At 45.2% G+C, this 15,005-nt stretch overlaps 1 protein-coding gene across 6 annotated transcripts in view; it reads left to right on the forward strand.

Moving 5' to 3' along the window:
- Positions 1-1,143: 1,143 nt before the first annotated feature.
- The window catches only part of trps1 (transcriptional repressor GATA binding 1), a 259,067-nt gene continuing 245,205 nt past the window's right edge, over positions 1,144-15,005 (forward strand). The window contains exons 1-5 of one of the 6 annotated variants that reach the window (XM_033019219.1): positions 2,547-3,202; positions 5,166-5,246; positions 6,422-7,359; positions 11,558-12,723; positions 13,878-14,538. In XM_033019219.1, the coding sequence (XP_032875110.1) occupies positions 6,424-7,359; positions 11,558-12,723; positions 13,878-14,538 (2,763 nt within the window). In that variant the 5' untranslated portion in view covers positions 2,547-3,202; positions 5,166-5,246; positions 6,422-6,423. The other 5 variants (XM_033019220.1, XM_033019217.1, XM_033019216.1 and 2 more) reach the window with 5 other exon arrangements.

The following is a 15,005-nucleotide window of genomic DNA, read 5'->3' on the forward strand; positions in this document are numbered from 1 at the left end:
GTGACAGCGTCTTCCCGAGGAGGAGGATTAACATCCTGCCGGGGAAAGAAGAACACGCCACAGTCCAACAGGAGCTACTGATCTTCTAGACAAAAAAAAATGCTACTTCTTGTTACATAACTTCAACTACCAGGTTGAAGATTATTTCACTATAACTCTTTTGGAAATAAAATGTAATGCTTACTTTGACAGGGCAATGAGAGCAACATATTGTTTAAAAATCAGTACGTTAAAATATAGTTGAGTCATACTTTGTAATGGGTACTCAAGTTGGAGATTGGAAGTGGTGGTACACTCTGCGTGACATCAGAAGCGGAGAGGTTGCGTTCCAGACACCATAGTACACACGGACACAGACTGGGGTAAAGACACAGTCTGTCTCGCCACTGCAAGTATGCAGCGAGGCTTGAGTGAGCAGCCTCGCTCGGATGGCAGGGCAGTAAACCGGGACCTCTACATTCGCGTCAGCCTGGACTCCAAGGAGATACTGGGATATCACAGACTCTGATAAGATCAACTCTACTTTTGATCGAGGGGAGGGAGAGAGAACCAACACACGAAACTGTGCTTCCGACAGATGAAGCCTCGAATGGTTAAATAGCCAAAAGGGCAGTTAAGTTACCTAATCGAAAGTTGTACTAAACGGGCTCCAATTTATACCAAATCATCCAGGCGCAGATATAGAGCCACCGGGTTTCCCCAATTAAAATTCATGCAGTGGAGATTTCTCCACCCTGAAAGCTGCCTTTACACCGAATTACAAAAGAGTTATAATCAGCTCAGCGTTAAGAGGGAGAGAGGGGAGGAAAAAAGATAAACGCTTAAGTTGAGAACAATGTTCCTTTTCTTGTTGGCAAGATCTTCCCCATGAGCAACTGTTCAGACGTGATTTCCACACAGATAACCCGCCAACAGCTCACTCGCAGCAGCAGCAGCAGCAGCAGCAGCACCGGCCGCCTCTGCCTCGCTGCACTGCGAGAGAGGTCCTTGCAGGCGGCCGAGTGAAGTGTGGCGCCCCCTTGCCCAAGAGAGGGAGTGAGTGAGGAGGGAGGAATAAAGATCACCCCCCACCCCACGCACACACCAACCACCACCCCCTCCCCAACAGGCAAAAAAAAACAAACAAGTATTTCCCGAGAAGGCTGCTTTCAGTGTAAGGGGGGAGGGAGGGGGAGAGAGAGAGAGAGAAGAGGCCCGATGGCGATGGAGGCAGACGATTGCTGGTGTGTATGTGTTTTGGGGCGGCGCGATAGCAAAGGCATGTCCGCTGTTTGTATTAGCGCTGAATGGTGTCTTGAAAATGACGTAATGCCTGAAGTCGGGGTCCTGACAAGCGATAACATTTGTGATAAAGGCCGGACTCAGCCTAGAGCCCCCCTTTCTCTCCCCCCGACATACTAAACAGACACAACCTCCCTCTGCAGACGGACACGGGCAGCGCGTTTGAACAGCCGGCACAGTCCGCGCCTTTCTCTCTTTCTCTCCCTCTCTCTCTGTCTGCTACCCCCCCCCCCTCCCTCCTCTCTCTCTCTCTCTCTCTCTCTAAAATCTCACTCTGCAAAAAAAACTCAGACGGTTCATGGCTCTCACCAAAGCTCCACCATCTTTCGAGCTGCAAAGATTATTACCATCAAATCAACAGGTAAGACAGAGAGAGAGTGAGAGAGAGCGAAAACCAGCCCCGAGATTTAAAGAACAAAGATCTCCACCCGATTTTTCGGAATCTCTTTAAACGGGCTCTGTTTACGTGTATGTGTGTGGGCAACACTCGCTCGCTGGTTTAAGATATTTATGTTGATTTGTTAGGATAATGCTTTCAGCTGTGTACAGTCAACAGATCTCTTGCCTTTTTTCTCTCTCTCTCTCCTTCAAAGAAACCCAGCAGACTTCTCAGATTTCACATGCATTCTCATTTCCCGTATTTGTTGGGTCGGGAGGTCACTTGAACAGGCATGAGAAATGGTTCCTCGTACGTGACAGGAGCCTCCAGTAGCCTTTAGGGTCAAGTTTACCAGAGGAAAGGATGATTTCAAGTACGTTTGGGCTTTTCGCCTTTAATTTTTGTTGTTGCCGTGCTGGCTACTTAGCGGGAAAGTGGCAGCGGGGAAATGGATGGCGTTATTGGTGTCTTTTCAGTGAGGGATGTTCGGTTGAAATATCTAGACCCAAACGTATCTGCAGCGCCAAGAAAGTTTCTGAGTGACGTGGCCGAGATAACCCCGGTTAAATGCGTCTGGGTGGACTATTTCGCGTTCATTTCGCCAGTCTAAGCGGCGTGTACACACACATAGTTGCAGATATAGGTACATTTAATTACATTTTATTTTCCTCGCGGTCAGAAAACTCGCTTCCCTCTTCGACTCTGCTTCAGTCTTTTCGACAGTGAAAAGTCCTTTGCGGCCCATCTGGCAGGACCCGGGAGTAACATGGTTGGAGTAAACTTTATCTGAAGTTGTGTGTACGCTGAGTTCATTGTCGTCTGTGGCCAGACGCTCTCCTCCGGTGGTTGAACTTCTCCAGACGAGGACTTGGTAGTTTTTTTTTCTCTCTCTCTCGCTCCTGATATAAAGCCAAGTCCAGCTTTGAAAGTGCAGACATAAGTAATTGCACCGCTTGACAGGGGCAGAATGAGCCGTTTGCGTTTTCTTATACGCACTCCGTAAAATGTGGCCCCAGTTAAACATGACTTATTATGGCAGTCAGTTCAGGACGTGTGGGATAAAAATGCCATTAAAATGTTTCCTGCTGATCCGGCTGGATGTGACCGGCGAGATCTGTTAAAAGCTCCTTGTGATTGCTGGCTCGTTTCATCTCAATGCAACTTTGACACATCTCACTTTTGTTTTGACTTGCCCTAGGTGTGGGCACATAAAATTGTCCTCTTCCACCCCACCCCCAGTCCCCTGGATTTACAGACAATTGTTTCTCGGCTCTCCTTTCCCACATCACGATAGAGTGGCAATCGTGATATTGTGATCGTTTATCCCCCCCCCCCCCCCCCAAACCAACCACCAGGAGTTATTTTCTCTCTCTCTGAGCTTTAGAATCCCGTTTAACACGAGATTTGCACCGTTGTCGTCTTACGGGGAAGTAGTCTGAACTTTGCCGGGAGTTACTGAAGTTATTTAATGAGACCATCTATTGTGCCTAATGATGTAATCATTTATCGAAGGCACTCCAAAGAAGCTTTGTTACATAAGAGGTACAAAAAGTATACAAGATGCATCTAATCAGCGGAGATAATGCGGTGAAGTTCACTCCTCGGAGCGTTTACTACTGATGCGAAATGGTTAACGTGTAGAGGCTTACAAGTGCTTCACTCCACTCTTTAGTAGTGGCGGAACCGGCGTCGGTTTAAAGTTTACATGTGTAAAGGGAACTTTGGGGAACTGGCTTGCAGAAATGTTCATCACTTGAATGGGCCCGGACTGTTCAGAATACCAGTTTAAAGTGAGTGTCACGTTTGCATTGACAGGAACTATAAGCCCATTGAAGTTTTGATCTCTATGCAAGTCTTTGTGTCCTTATCACAGGAAATGTTGCGGAAAGCTGTTGTTCGGTCGAGTTCCTAACACGTGTAGATTAACGATTCTTGTCTCTCAGACGATGATCACTTCTCACTGAGGTTTCACCGATGATCAGAGAAAATATAAACCCCAATAGCAAATTGCTCATTGTGAATTGAGCGCATTATACCTCTGATGTGGGGGTGCTTTTAGCTATGGAGATAGATAGATAGATGGGTTAACTAGCAATGATAATTGTTATAAAGAACATTTTGTAATGTGATGTTATGATTAATGGCGAGTTTATACAGTGCTTGATCAGATTATGAATGCAGGCATCGCCGGGCCAATCTTGCGTGTATGGAATGAACAACAAACTTGTATTGATTTATACTGAGATCTGAAAACTTCAGCAACTCCCAGTTTTTGCAATAATATAAACGAAGGGACTGAAATGTTAAAATACTTGGACTAATATTTTCTCGGTAGTTGTGGGTGATGGGCGGGAGAGGTGGAGGGGAGGGGGGGGGGGGGGGCGGAATAGAAGAAAAAAAAATCTGAAAACTGATCGTTACCTGGTGCAAGGAGGGTTCTGAGAAAAGTTTGCAGCTGCTAGAAATAGATGTAGTCACAATTGTTTTTGCCTTGTAATATCTTCCGCCTATGTTGTACGACTCGTGTTCAGTTGACCGAATTTCTCCCCAAAAGTCGCAATAAGCTCCCACAGGCTCTTTTTTAATAGGGCACATGAGTACGTGTATGTCTGTGTTAATAACGACCCTGCATCATAGGAGGGGGGATCGTTTGTTCGCACTTAACTGGAGTCCAGTCAGGTTAATTACTCTGTGCCCATATGCCTGGTTACAACAGCGGTGTCCAGACTAGAAACAATTTTGGATAAAGTAAAGGCTTGTTCACAAGGCCAAGGCAGCAATGAGCATTTAAGTTTGAATGAATATAAGTAGACATGGTTGTATGCTTCAAACTGGAAAGGAATGCAGTGACAGCCAATTCAGACTGTACAGGGAGATCATAACGTGAGCAAATAGTGGGGGAAGTTAAAGATGCTTGTTGGTGATTGTAGCATTGATGTAAAAGGGGGAAAGTTGGTTGTTTTGACTCGAAATGCTGTAAATTTCCACAAATAGTCTGGCTGTCGTACAAACCTGTTGATTTTTAGTCTACAACATCGGTGCTTGGCTATACACACCATTAAAGCGAATATTCGCTCGAATTGAGGCCATCTGGAGAGTTTTATTAGCACCGACACACAGAGAGGGTCGAAAGTTGTGGAATATATAAATTCTGGGATTAGAAATGGAGCAAAAGTGTGGTGGAAATATTCGAAAGATTATTATAATTATTTGAAATACTTGTTAAACAACAAAGCATGCTCACAGGGACTCGCCTTTTGAAATCCGAAGAAAGTTTTTTTTTGTACTGTGGTAGTCTCAGCTCATCTAATAAAACTTATTGAAGCAGATGGTCTGTGACGCTCTTCCAAGGCAGTGCTTTTACCGAGTTACCCATTTTATTTACAGTTTCTGGCTTATTGTCAGGACACGTAATATAGAATAATCGTTGGCTGCTTATTGTTGCTGACGACTTTTTTTTCACCCTGTGTTGATAAACGTCCCTCAACGTTCACAAAATCATCAGTGCTAGGAATTTACAGCAAAAAATAGTACACGACAGGAAGGGCACAACTTCGAAAGCAACGTCAGGTCACTTTCCAAAAAGGTAGGCCAAGCCAACTCTGATTTTATTTCAATGTGATGATTATTTTTGAGCAGTCATTTAGAATGAGGAATTATACAATGTCCCTTTTTTTTTAGAGCGGCGAATTGTATTCTGCCCGTTTCACTGATTTATTAAAATAGTCTGGTACTCGGTAACTTCGTGATCATCGTTATTGCCATTGAACAGGCAGGCAGGCAGCCGTTGAGGGGAAATGGATTTAAAGGCCGCCTTACAGTAAATCTCATGTATAAATTATCCTGTCGGTTTTATTAATTCATTTGAAACAAACAAAATGCCGTCATGTGAAGTTAACAAGTAACAGGCTTAAAGTTTTTCTCGAACTTGAAGGAGAACAAAGAACGTGCCCTTATTATCCTACGAGCACTGTGACTAACTAATGTGTCTGTACAAAAACAAAATCCCCACCTATCTATCACTCGTCCGCAGCGTTTTAGTTGATCTTTTGACAAAAAGGTAATTTTTATTTAGTTTTGGAGATCTCGTTTGAACTGTTGCAAAGTATTCTTATGCGAAAAGCGTACTCGCAGACGTTGCTATTGTAACGGTTACTTAACACTTTTGTTTTATTTAATTCAAGTTCCAATGCCATCCCTCTCAGGCCCGTTGCCACGATTAACTTACAAACTAACTGAACATTCAACGCCATGACAATTATATTTAATCCACTTCATAATGTACACATAATCTATCGAAATTGTATTGAGACCCGCACGCATCTATACACGGTGAATTAAATGCAGTACAGTGATGACTATTCAAAAGGTGAGGAGGAAAGGATCCGGGTGTGTGTTGCGGGTTGAAAGACGCAGTGAGTTTTACTGAAGTGATTAGTCATTTCCCTACACCTGACAATGGGTTCATCTGCGTAAGCTGGGGCGGGAATGTCCATAAACACACCACTAAAATATATATATCAAGAAAGTGTTTAATAACATTTAAAAATAAAACGATTAGGATGAAATTGCAGCCGAACTATGTTTCAGAGATCGAGACACGTCAGCTCGGTTCTGAGAGACCGGCCCTCACTCATACCGTTGAATGTTTAGCGGTAGAACTGACAAACTTTTCAGACTGAAAAGTTCCAGCATGTTAAAAAGAGATGCTGACATTTTTTTTCTCCCCCCCCCCCCCCCCCCCCATCTTCTTTTGCACAGATATGGTCCGGAAAAAGAATCCACCATTGAGAAATCTTGTGAGCCAAGAGGAAGGTGAAGATTGCCAGCTCCCTGGGGCAGAGAGTGCCGTCATTCAGAAGACTCTTGTACGCTCGGGACCCCCGGACCCCATGCAGGAACATAACAGCCAGCAAGATGCACTAGAGTCTGTCAGCAAGGAGGAACATTGTCTGCGTGTCGCAGACGGAGCCGGCATCAAAAGCGACTTGAAAAGCCCCGCACTGGGCGAAGGGAATGGCTTCAATTATAAAAGCCACAAGAAGGGAGGAAATGTTCCATCCTTCCCGCAAGATGAGGTGACAGACAGAAATATGTCTGCGCTCTCATCCCAGGCTGCTAGCGGATTCTGCGAGGGATGCAAGTCTCCGAGCAGATCAGAACCAGATGACGGGGATGGCAGGAGCTGCGATGTGTCTGAGAACCCCTCGGAATTAAACCATGCAGCTCAAGCGTCACCCAAAAGTGGCCGTGAGAAGGACGAGCTGCTGCAGCCTGACCCACCTGACCATCACACTTCAACCCCGGGCGCCATGCCTTCAGAAACCTCTCAGGTGCTTTCAGATGGGGCCGTTGCAATTGATGAATCAAAGGCACAACAGTTGACTGACAACCCAGACGCGGCGCCCCTGACTCCTGAACTGCAAGACTTCAAGTGCAACATTTGTGGTTATGGCTATTATGGAAACGACCCGACCGATTTGATCAAGCATTTCCGCAAGTATCACCTCGGCCTGCACAACCGTACCCGCCAAGATGCAGATCTGGACACCAAAATCCTGGCATTACATAACATGGTGCAGTTCTCACAATCCAAAGACTTTCAGAAACTGAGCCGCAATACCGGCTTGCTAACTGGGATGTTACAGGATCTGAATGCTCAACGACCCGCCTTATTGAATGGGACCTATGATATACACGTAGGTATCTGCTCCATTGCATCCAAAATTTAGTTTGATACCCAGATTATGGGTCATAATAAAACTTTAAGGAGGCCTTCTGTAATACAGGGGTAGAAATATAATGCAGAGAGTAACCCAGTTTGTAAATTAAATAGCATTTAAATAGCAACTTGGGGCACAATGAGGAAAAATGTAAGGAACTGGTTAGAAGTGATCCTACTGCAGCCTGTGATTCCCCTCAAGATATGAATCAAACTGTGGAAATGTAACAATATTCACATTACTCCAATGGCTCATGCCTTAGATGATTACTTGAATTGTTTGCTAATTGCTATCTATTCTGATCATCTTGTCTGACGAAGGGTCACGACCCAAAACGTCATCCATTCCTTCTCTCCAGAGATGCTGCCTGTTCCGCTGAATTACTCCAGCATTTTGTGTCTATCTTCAGTTGAAACCAGCATCTGCAGTTCCCTCCTACACATCTTCATTTAAAACTGTTTCTATTTCATGGCTGCCAATCGTTGACTGACTATTCAGTTTGCAACTTAGTTACAGGGAGGTCGTTGTTGAAGAGATTAGACGGCATAAACATAATTTGAATCCATTACTGTTAATGAAAAACTCTCTGCTTAATTAATCCATTTTCAAAATCAATTTGTCTGTAGTTGCTTTAGAAAGTTCATTTCAGGATTTACAATTGCAAAGGAATTTTTATATGAAAATAACTACCTTAACCTTGCAGCATCATAATTTCAGGTGTGCTTTCATCACTTAAGAGGGAACGCTTGTTTTTTGCTGTGTTTTTTTTTCTTTTATCCGAAGCTTTGGTGTCTTTTATCCAATTCATTTCTTGGTAGCAGGTTGCCACCTATATTTCATTACATGGCCACATATGGGAACCGGCGATCACTGCAGTCGTTGAGTTGTACTCACAATATTGAAAGATTAACAAGGGGTTCCTTTGTTACCAACCATTATTTCTTTGAGAGAATTATATTTTTTTGTTTTAAGTCATTATCAAAGAGTCATACTGCATGGAAACTGACCATTCAGCCCGCCTCATCCATGCGGACCGGTGGGCACCCTTTCATATTAATCCAACCTCACAGCTCTTAGTCCATAGCCTTATATGCCCAGGCAATTCAAATGCTTATCTAAACACTTCTAAAACACTATCAGTGACTGAGTTTCAAGTATTTTCTCAGGCAGCACAGTCCAGGTACCTAGATCTTTCTCGGTGAAGAGAACTCCCCTCTTATCGTCTCTAAATTAGAACCATAGAAACATAGAAAATAGGTGCAGGAGGAGGCCATTCGGCCCTTCGAGCCAGCACCGCCATTCATTGTGATCATGGCTGATCATCCCCGATTAATAACCTGTGCTTGCCTTCTCCCCATATCCCTTGATTCCACTAGCCCCTAGAGCTCTATCTAACTCTCTCTTAAATCTATCCAGTGATTTGGCCTCCACTGCCCTCTGTGGCAGGGAATTCCACAAATTTACAACTCTCTGGGTGAAAACGTTTTTTTCTCACCTCAGTCTTAAATGGCCTCCCCTTTATTCTAAGACTGTGAGCCCTGCTTTCCTTTCACCCTAAATCTACGGCCTAACTACCTCTGATATGGGGAGAAGTTTCCTCCGATCTAACTTATCTTTGCCCCTCACAATTTTATATACCTCAGTTATCGCACTTGCTAAACTCCAGGTCTTATTAATCTCCACTCCAGGAATAACAATCTCTTCTCAAAACTGAACTGCTTCATCCAGGCCACATCTCTGCGAGTCATTTCTGCACCCTCCCCAATACTATTACACCCTTCCTATAGCATGGTGATCAGAACTGTACACTGTACTCCAGCTGAACTCTGACCAAGGATTTATTAGTTGGACCATAACCTCTATTCTTCTGTATTCAATGTCCTGACTAGTGAAGGCCAGCATCCCATATGTCATCCGACCCATGTAATATACCTATGTTTCCACCTTCAATGACACACAAACTTGTACTCCAAGCACCTTCTCAGTACACAATACCCCTGAAGAACCTGACATTCTTGTGTATCTCCTAGCCTCATCGGTGCTCTCAACATGCACCACCTCACACATGTCTGGATTTAACTCCATTTTCCATTTTTCAGTCTATTTCACCAAATAAGCAAAACCTCGCAGCAACCTAAGACTACCTTCTACATTGAAAATAGCTCTGCCAGTCTTTGTACCATCTACACACTTCCTCAGTGTTTTCCATATCTAAGTCATTCATATGTATTATAAAAAGCGAGGGTCCCAGCACCTATCTCTCTGGGCACACACATTCAACTGCAAAAACAACCGTCTAGCATCAGCCTGCCTCCTATTGCCAACTCAATTTTGGATCCAGTTTGCTAAATCGCCCTGGATTTTACCAGCCTTTATCTTTTCAATCAGTTTCCCATGTGGGAGCTTATCGAAGGCCGTACTCGTGTGCACATAAATCACACCTATTGCCCTGCTCTCATCAGTACATCTTGTTACCTTTTCAAATAATGTAATCAAATTGGTCAGATATGTTGGCTCTCCAAATAGTCCCTGCCTTAAGCCTTTTTCCAGTATCTTCCCTACCACTGATGTTAGGCTCACAGGTCTATAGTTAACAGGCTTGTCTCTGCTAACCTTTCTTGAAAGGGGAGAAGGGGGTGCATGTTTGCTCTTTTCCAGTCATCTGCTACCTTGCTAGTTTCAGGTGAATATTTAAAAATCTCAGCCGGATTTTTAGCCAAATCTTAACCCAGCAATCTCTTCCCTTGCCTCCAGTATCAGCCTGGGATCATTTCCATCCCAATTGAGCTATTTAGTCTCGGTAATCTTTCAATCCATTTTAGAATTGTTTTTAAGTTATTTTCTTAAATTTGCATGGAAAAGTAACAAACGTAGGAAGGAACTGTAGATGCTGGTTTAAACTGAAGATAAACACAAAATGTTAAGAGTAACTGAGCGGGGTAGGCAGCATCTCTGGAGAGAATGAATGGGTGCCACTTACTGATCTGTGTATCTGCCTCTCTCCTGACATCATGTCAGAAGAAGGGTCTTGACCCAAAACGTCAACCATTCCTTCTCTCTGAGAGATGCTGCCTGCCCCGCTGAGTTACTCCAGCATTTTGTGGCTATCTTTGGAAAAGCCAAGCGTTTGCCGGTAAGGCCGCCTGCTTTATCCTCAGTGTAAAATCAGGAGTATCTCCGCTCTCGGGTAGATTTCACTCCTGTAGGCCACATTTCAGATAGTGGGTGAAATCCAAATTCTGCTGAAAATAAAGGATGCTTCACCCTTAACATGGAAACTTGCATGGAAGTCCACAACAAAAAAAGAAGCAATCACCACCAAACCGGAATAATTAGAAACAGTGAAATGGGTAACAATATAAGAAATATGGATAGACAGATATAGATATATATATATATATATATATATATAGATATAGATATATATTTGCCCATGAAATAAGACGGTCCTTCCTTGCTGTCATTGGCAGATTAGATCTCTTATGACCCTCTGAGTGCCTGAATCTAGAGACCATTGGTGAAGTTGCTTCTGCACTAGTCAGACTGCAGTTACAAGTTCTTAATTAAGGTATTCACAGAGGATTCGAAGTCCTTGTAAAATCGAAGGTCTGTACGCCGTGACTGTGTAGTTAATGGCTCCAGACATAATAAAAAAGTCTGACGGTGCAGAAAACACCTTTAATATTTCCCTTTAGAAAAAACAATACTTAACCTTTTATACTAATGACTTTGACTCCTCATGCTGTTTGCTAACTGCTACCCTGAATGGCGTTGAGAGGGTTAATGTAATAAAAGTGAAGATACTTGGAGTAAAACAAAGAGGCTGTTTACTGCCGTTTTGCTGCCTACTTCCTAGCCAGACTGTTAAAGTATAACCGTGTTTCACCAATTCCAAACCAATTTTGCAATAAGAAAACAAAGTAATGGATGTGTATTTTGATATATCAAAATACCATACCAACAGGCACAAATAATGAGTGGGTTTAGAAAAAATCTCAACCAACAAACCTTCACGGTGGTGGTGATTTGACATTCCAAACTGTCTTGACACCATGCAATAACCTTTAAAGCACAATAGAAAAAAAGTTACTTTATGGCGAGGCGTCATGTTATTGCTTTGCCTGCAAGCTGGGAATGGAAATTTCATTTGTCTTGTGTTTTGTTTCCTTTCCAGGTTACTCTGGGAGGAATGTTCATTGGCATAGGGCGCAAAACCCCCGACTGCCAAGGCAACACCAAGTATTTCCGATGCAAGTTCTGCAACTTCACCTACATGGGCAGCTCGTCGAGTGAATTGGAGCAGCACTTCGTGGCAGCACATCCCAATAAGATGAAGAATGTGCCTTCCGCCCCGGAGTCCGGAAAGGACGCCAATAAATCTGAGAAAAACGCCAGCAAAGGCAGCCCCGCCACAGAGCGCCATTTACTTCGCACGTCCGACCCTGAAGATGCAGGGAAATGGCAAGACAAGTCCACCATCAAGGCGGCTGATGACACTCCCATCGGCTACTCTGTTCCCATCAAGTCCATGGACACCTCCAAGCAGAACGGGGTGGACTCCACCTGTTACTTCTGGTGCAGGTTCTGCAGTTTCAGCTGCGAGTCCTCGGACACTCTAAAGCTCATGGATCATTACAATAAGCAGCACCAGGAACACCAGCGCAACAGCTACTTTAACAGAGAATTCCCGGACAAAATGAGCAAACCAGTGGCGGCCCTCAATCAGAGCGACTTTCTAAAAGAGCGCAAGCTTCAAGCGGCCAATAAATCGGACGCCGAGTTCCCGGTGAAAGCAGAGAAAGGCGCGACTTCATCCAAAAAGAAGGACGGCACCAAGTCCACAGAGGAGAACGTGGTCACCAGCTACAACTGTCAGCTGTGCAAGTTCAGGTACTCCACCAGCCATGGGCCAGACGTGATCACAGTTGGGCCCCTGCTGCGCCATTACCATTACATCCACAATGTTCACAAGTGTACCATTAAGCACTGCCAGTACTGCCCTGGCGGGCTGTGCGGCCCGGAGAAACACCTCGGAGAAATCACCTACCCCTTCGCTTGCAGGAAAACAAACTGCTCACACTGCACCCTGTTGCTCTTGCACTCACCCCAGGGGGCAGGGGGCAGTGGTCGGGTGAAACACCAGTGCGACCAGTGCTCTTTCACTGTCCAGGATGTTGATGTGCTCCTGCAGCATTACGAGGCCTTACACGGCCCGGCCAAGGTCGAGGATGGCCAACACGGAGGCGACGGACAATTGACTGGCGAGGAAACTGAAGAGCATTGTTGCACCAAATGCAACTTTGTCACACAGGTGGAGGAAGAGATTTTCCGGCACTATAGGTAAAGGAGCAGAAGCTATAATTCCACCCATCACCTGGTCATTTGCTTTGTTGGTTGAACCTCAAATGTGGGACAGAGAGGGTGGGGAGGGAATAATTTCCAGAACAGGTAACAAAACCTGGAGAGTTTTACTGGCAACTTACACCCCATGGTATGAACATTCACTTCTCTAACTTCAAGTAACCCTGGTTTTCCCTCTCTCTCCATCTCTCCCCTTCCCAGTTCTCAGACCAGCCTGACTGTCACTGACTACATTTTATCTCTGTTTACTTTGTTGTTAGCTTCTCCCAGCTAACAATGATCTATTCTACATTTTCCTTGAACTCCATCCCCTTTGTCCTGGTTTCACACCTGACACTTCCTTATCTATGTATGTCTCTCTCCCCTGACATCAGTCTGAAGAAGGGTCTCAACCCGAAACATCACCCATTCCTTCTAAGCTGCGTGTCCCGCAGAGTTTCTCCAGCTTTTTGTCTATCTACGGAGAGTTTAAGCATCTGTTTTCTCATTCAATAACAAAGCACAGGATGTAAGCTGCCTTGTTTTGTGATGGTCCACAGTGTATCTGTCATCAGATTATTGTAGATAGCTGCAGCTCATTGCGATTGCTTGGGATGCTGTGAATACGTGTCAGCGCGGTGTCAAGACTCCGTAAGTTGCTGGTTCTGTACTGTTGAAGGTGGCGGATTCAGGACTAGCCAGGGTGAGGACTGATTATTAGCATTGGAAGAATAAATACTTTGGAAGGATAATAAGGATAAAAAATTGTCTGAAGGGGTCTCTATCTGAAACGTCGCCCATTTCTCCAGAGATGTTTCCTGACCGGTTGAGTTACGCCAGCATTTTGTGTCTATCTTCATCTTAAATAATTGAAATAGTTGTTCCAATGTCTGACATTACCTGTTGGATTGGCAGAAGAAGGAACCTGACTCAAAACGTGGCTCACGCATTCCTTCCACAGATGCTGCCTGACCCGCTGAGTTGCCCCAGCATTTTTGTGTCTAGATGCACAGTTGATGCAAATTTTGTAATAAATCACAATATATTTTGTTAAACCGGGCAGGAAATTGTGCTTTGAATTCGACGCCCTTGTTTTAACCAGATGTTTGCGTTGTTTAGTAAATAATAGTAAATAATCTTTTGTTGTGTCTTAGGAGAGCTCATAACCTCTACAAGTGCCGTCAGTGCAAGTGGAGCGCTCCCGACACGCAAGCTTTACTGGACCACTTCAACACAGCTCATTGTGGGGCCCAGGAGCCGGCGAGCAGTGGGAGCCCCAGCGACGGGGAGTTGTCGCCAAACCCCGGCACCAGCAACCACAACCCGGGTAATGGCGAGCAGGAGGCTCGGCACCGCACACCCACCCCGTCAGACAGCAGTGGCAGCAGTCAACCCATGCCTCTGGCAGCGGCTACAGCAGCAGCGGTGGCAGCGGCATCGCCCGAGGACAAGGAGGGGCGGGGTTGGCTTGTGAGCAGCAAGGAAGACACCAGGAAGCAGGGGGAGCTGCCTAAGGGGAGCCCATACCCAGGCCAGCCCGGCCCCACCACCACCACCACCAACAACAACAACAACAGCAGCAGCAGCAGCAGCAGCCTGGAGGGTCACAAGAGCAGCCGCAGGGTGGCCGAGGAAGCAGACGGGAGCCTTCCCGTGTATGGGATGCAGCCCGCCGACGCCAAGGGCTTCCCAGGCGGGTTGCAGCAGCAGCTACCGGGAGGAGGCGAGCGGGACAAGTCCCGTGCCCCCACTCCCCAATACCCCACAAACAGCGAGCTGAACAAGGCGAGGGAGGAGTCGCAGACTCTGCTGCGGGTAAGCACGGCTTCAGTTATTCCTCACCTGTTGCTTGTTACCTTCACACACTTGAGACTGTTCGCGTGAAAATGTTTTCTAAAATGACTATTTCCACCAAAGGAAGTCAGTTATTCCCTCTCACTCTCCCTGTAGATACCAGTCAGTGTACCCAAATGTAAGAAAGGTCGGGGATGCAGATTTCGGCATAGGTAGGGGTAGTGAGGACTGAATCTGGATGCTGGCTGGTTGTTGAGGTAAAACGGGGAAGGTGTATGATGGACCATCCAGTCATTGACGAGGTTTGGCTCGCATTTGCTGTGCCTGCTCTTGAAATATTCTTTGGGTCAAGAGGAAATATCACCTGTGGCTCATTGAGAAACAAAGAAAAAGTAAGTTATTTTTTGCAAAGTGGGTGTTTTGTGAAAGGTGATGGAATAACTGGTAGTTGGCGTGGCAATACTTATCGCTATTTTGGCGCTAATGGC

This window comes from Amblyraja radiata, chromosome 4, assembly GCF_010909765.2.
Source record: "Amblyraja radiata isolate CabotCenter1 chromosome 4, sAmbRad1.1.pri, whole genome shotgun sequence".
In the NCBI taxonomy this organism is placed as follows: Eukaryota; Metazoa; Chordata; class Chondrichthyes; order Rajiformes; family Rajidae; genus Amblyraja; species Amblyraja radiata.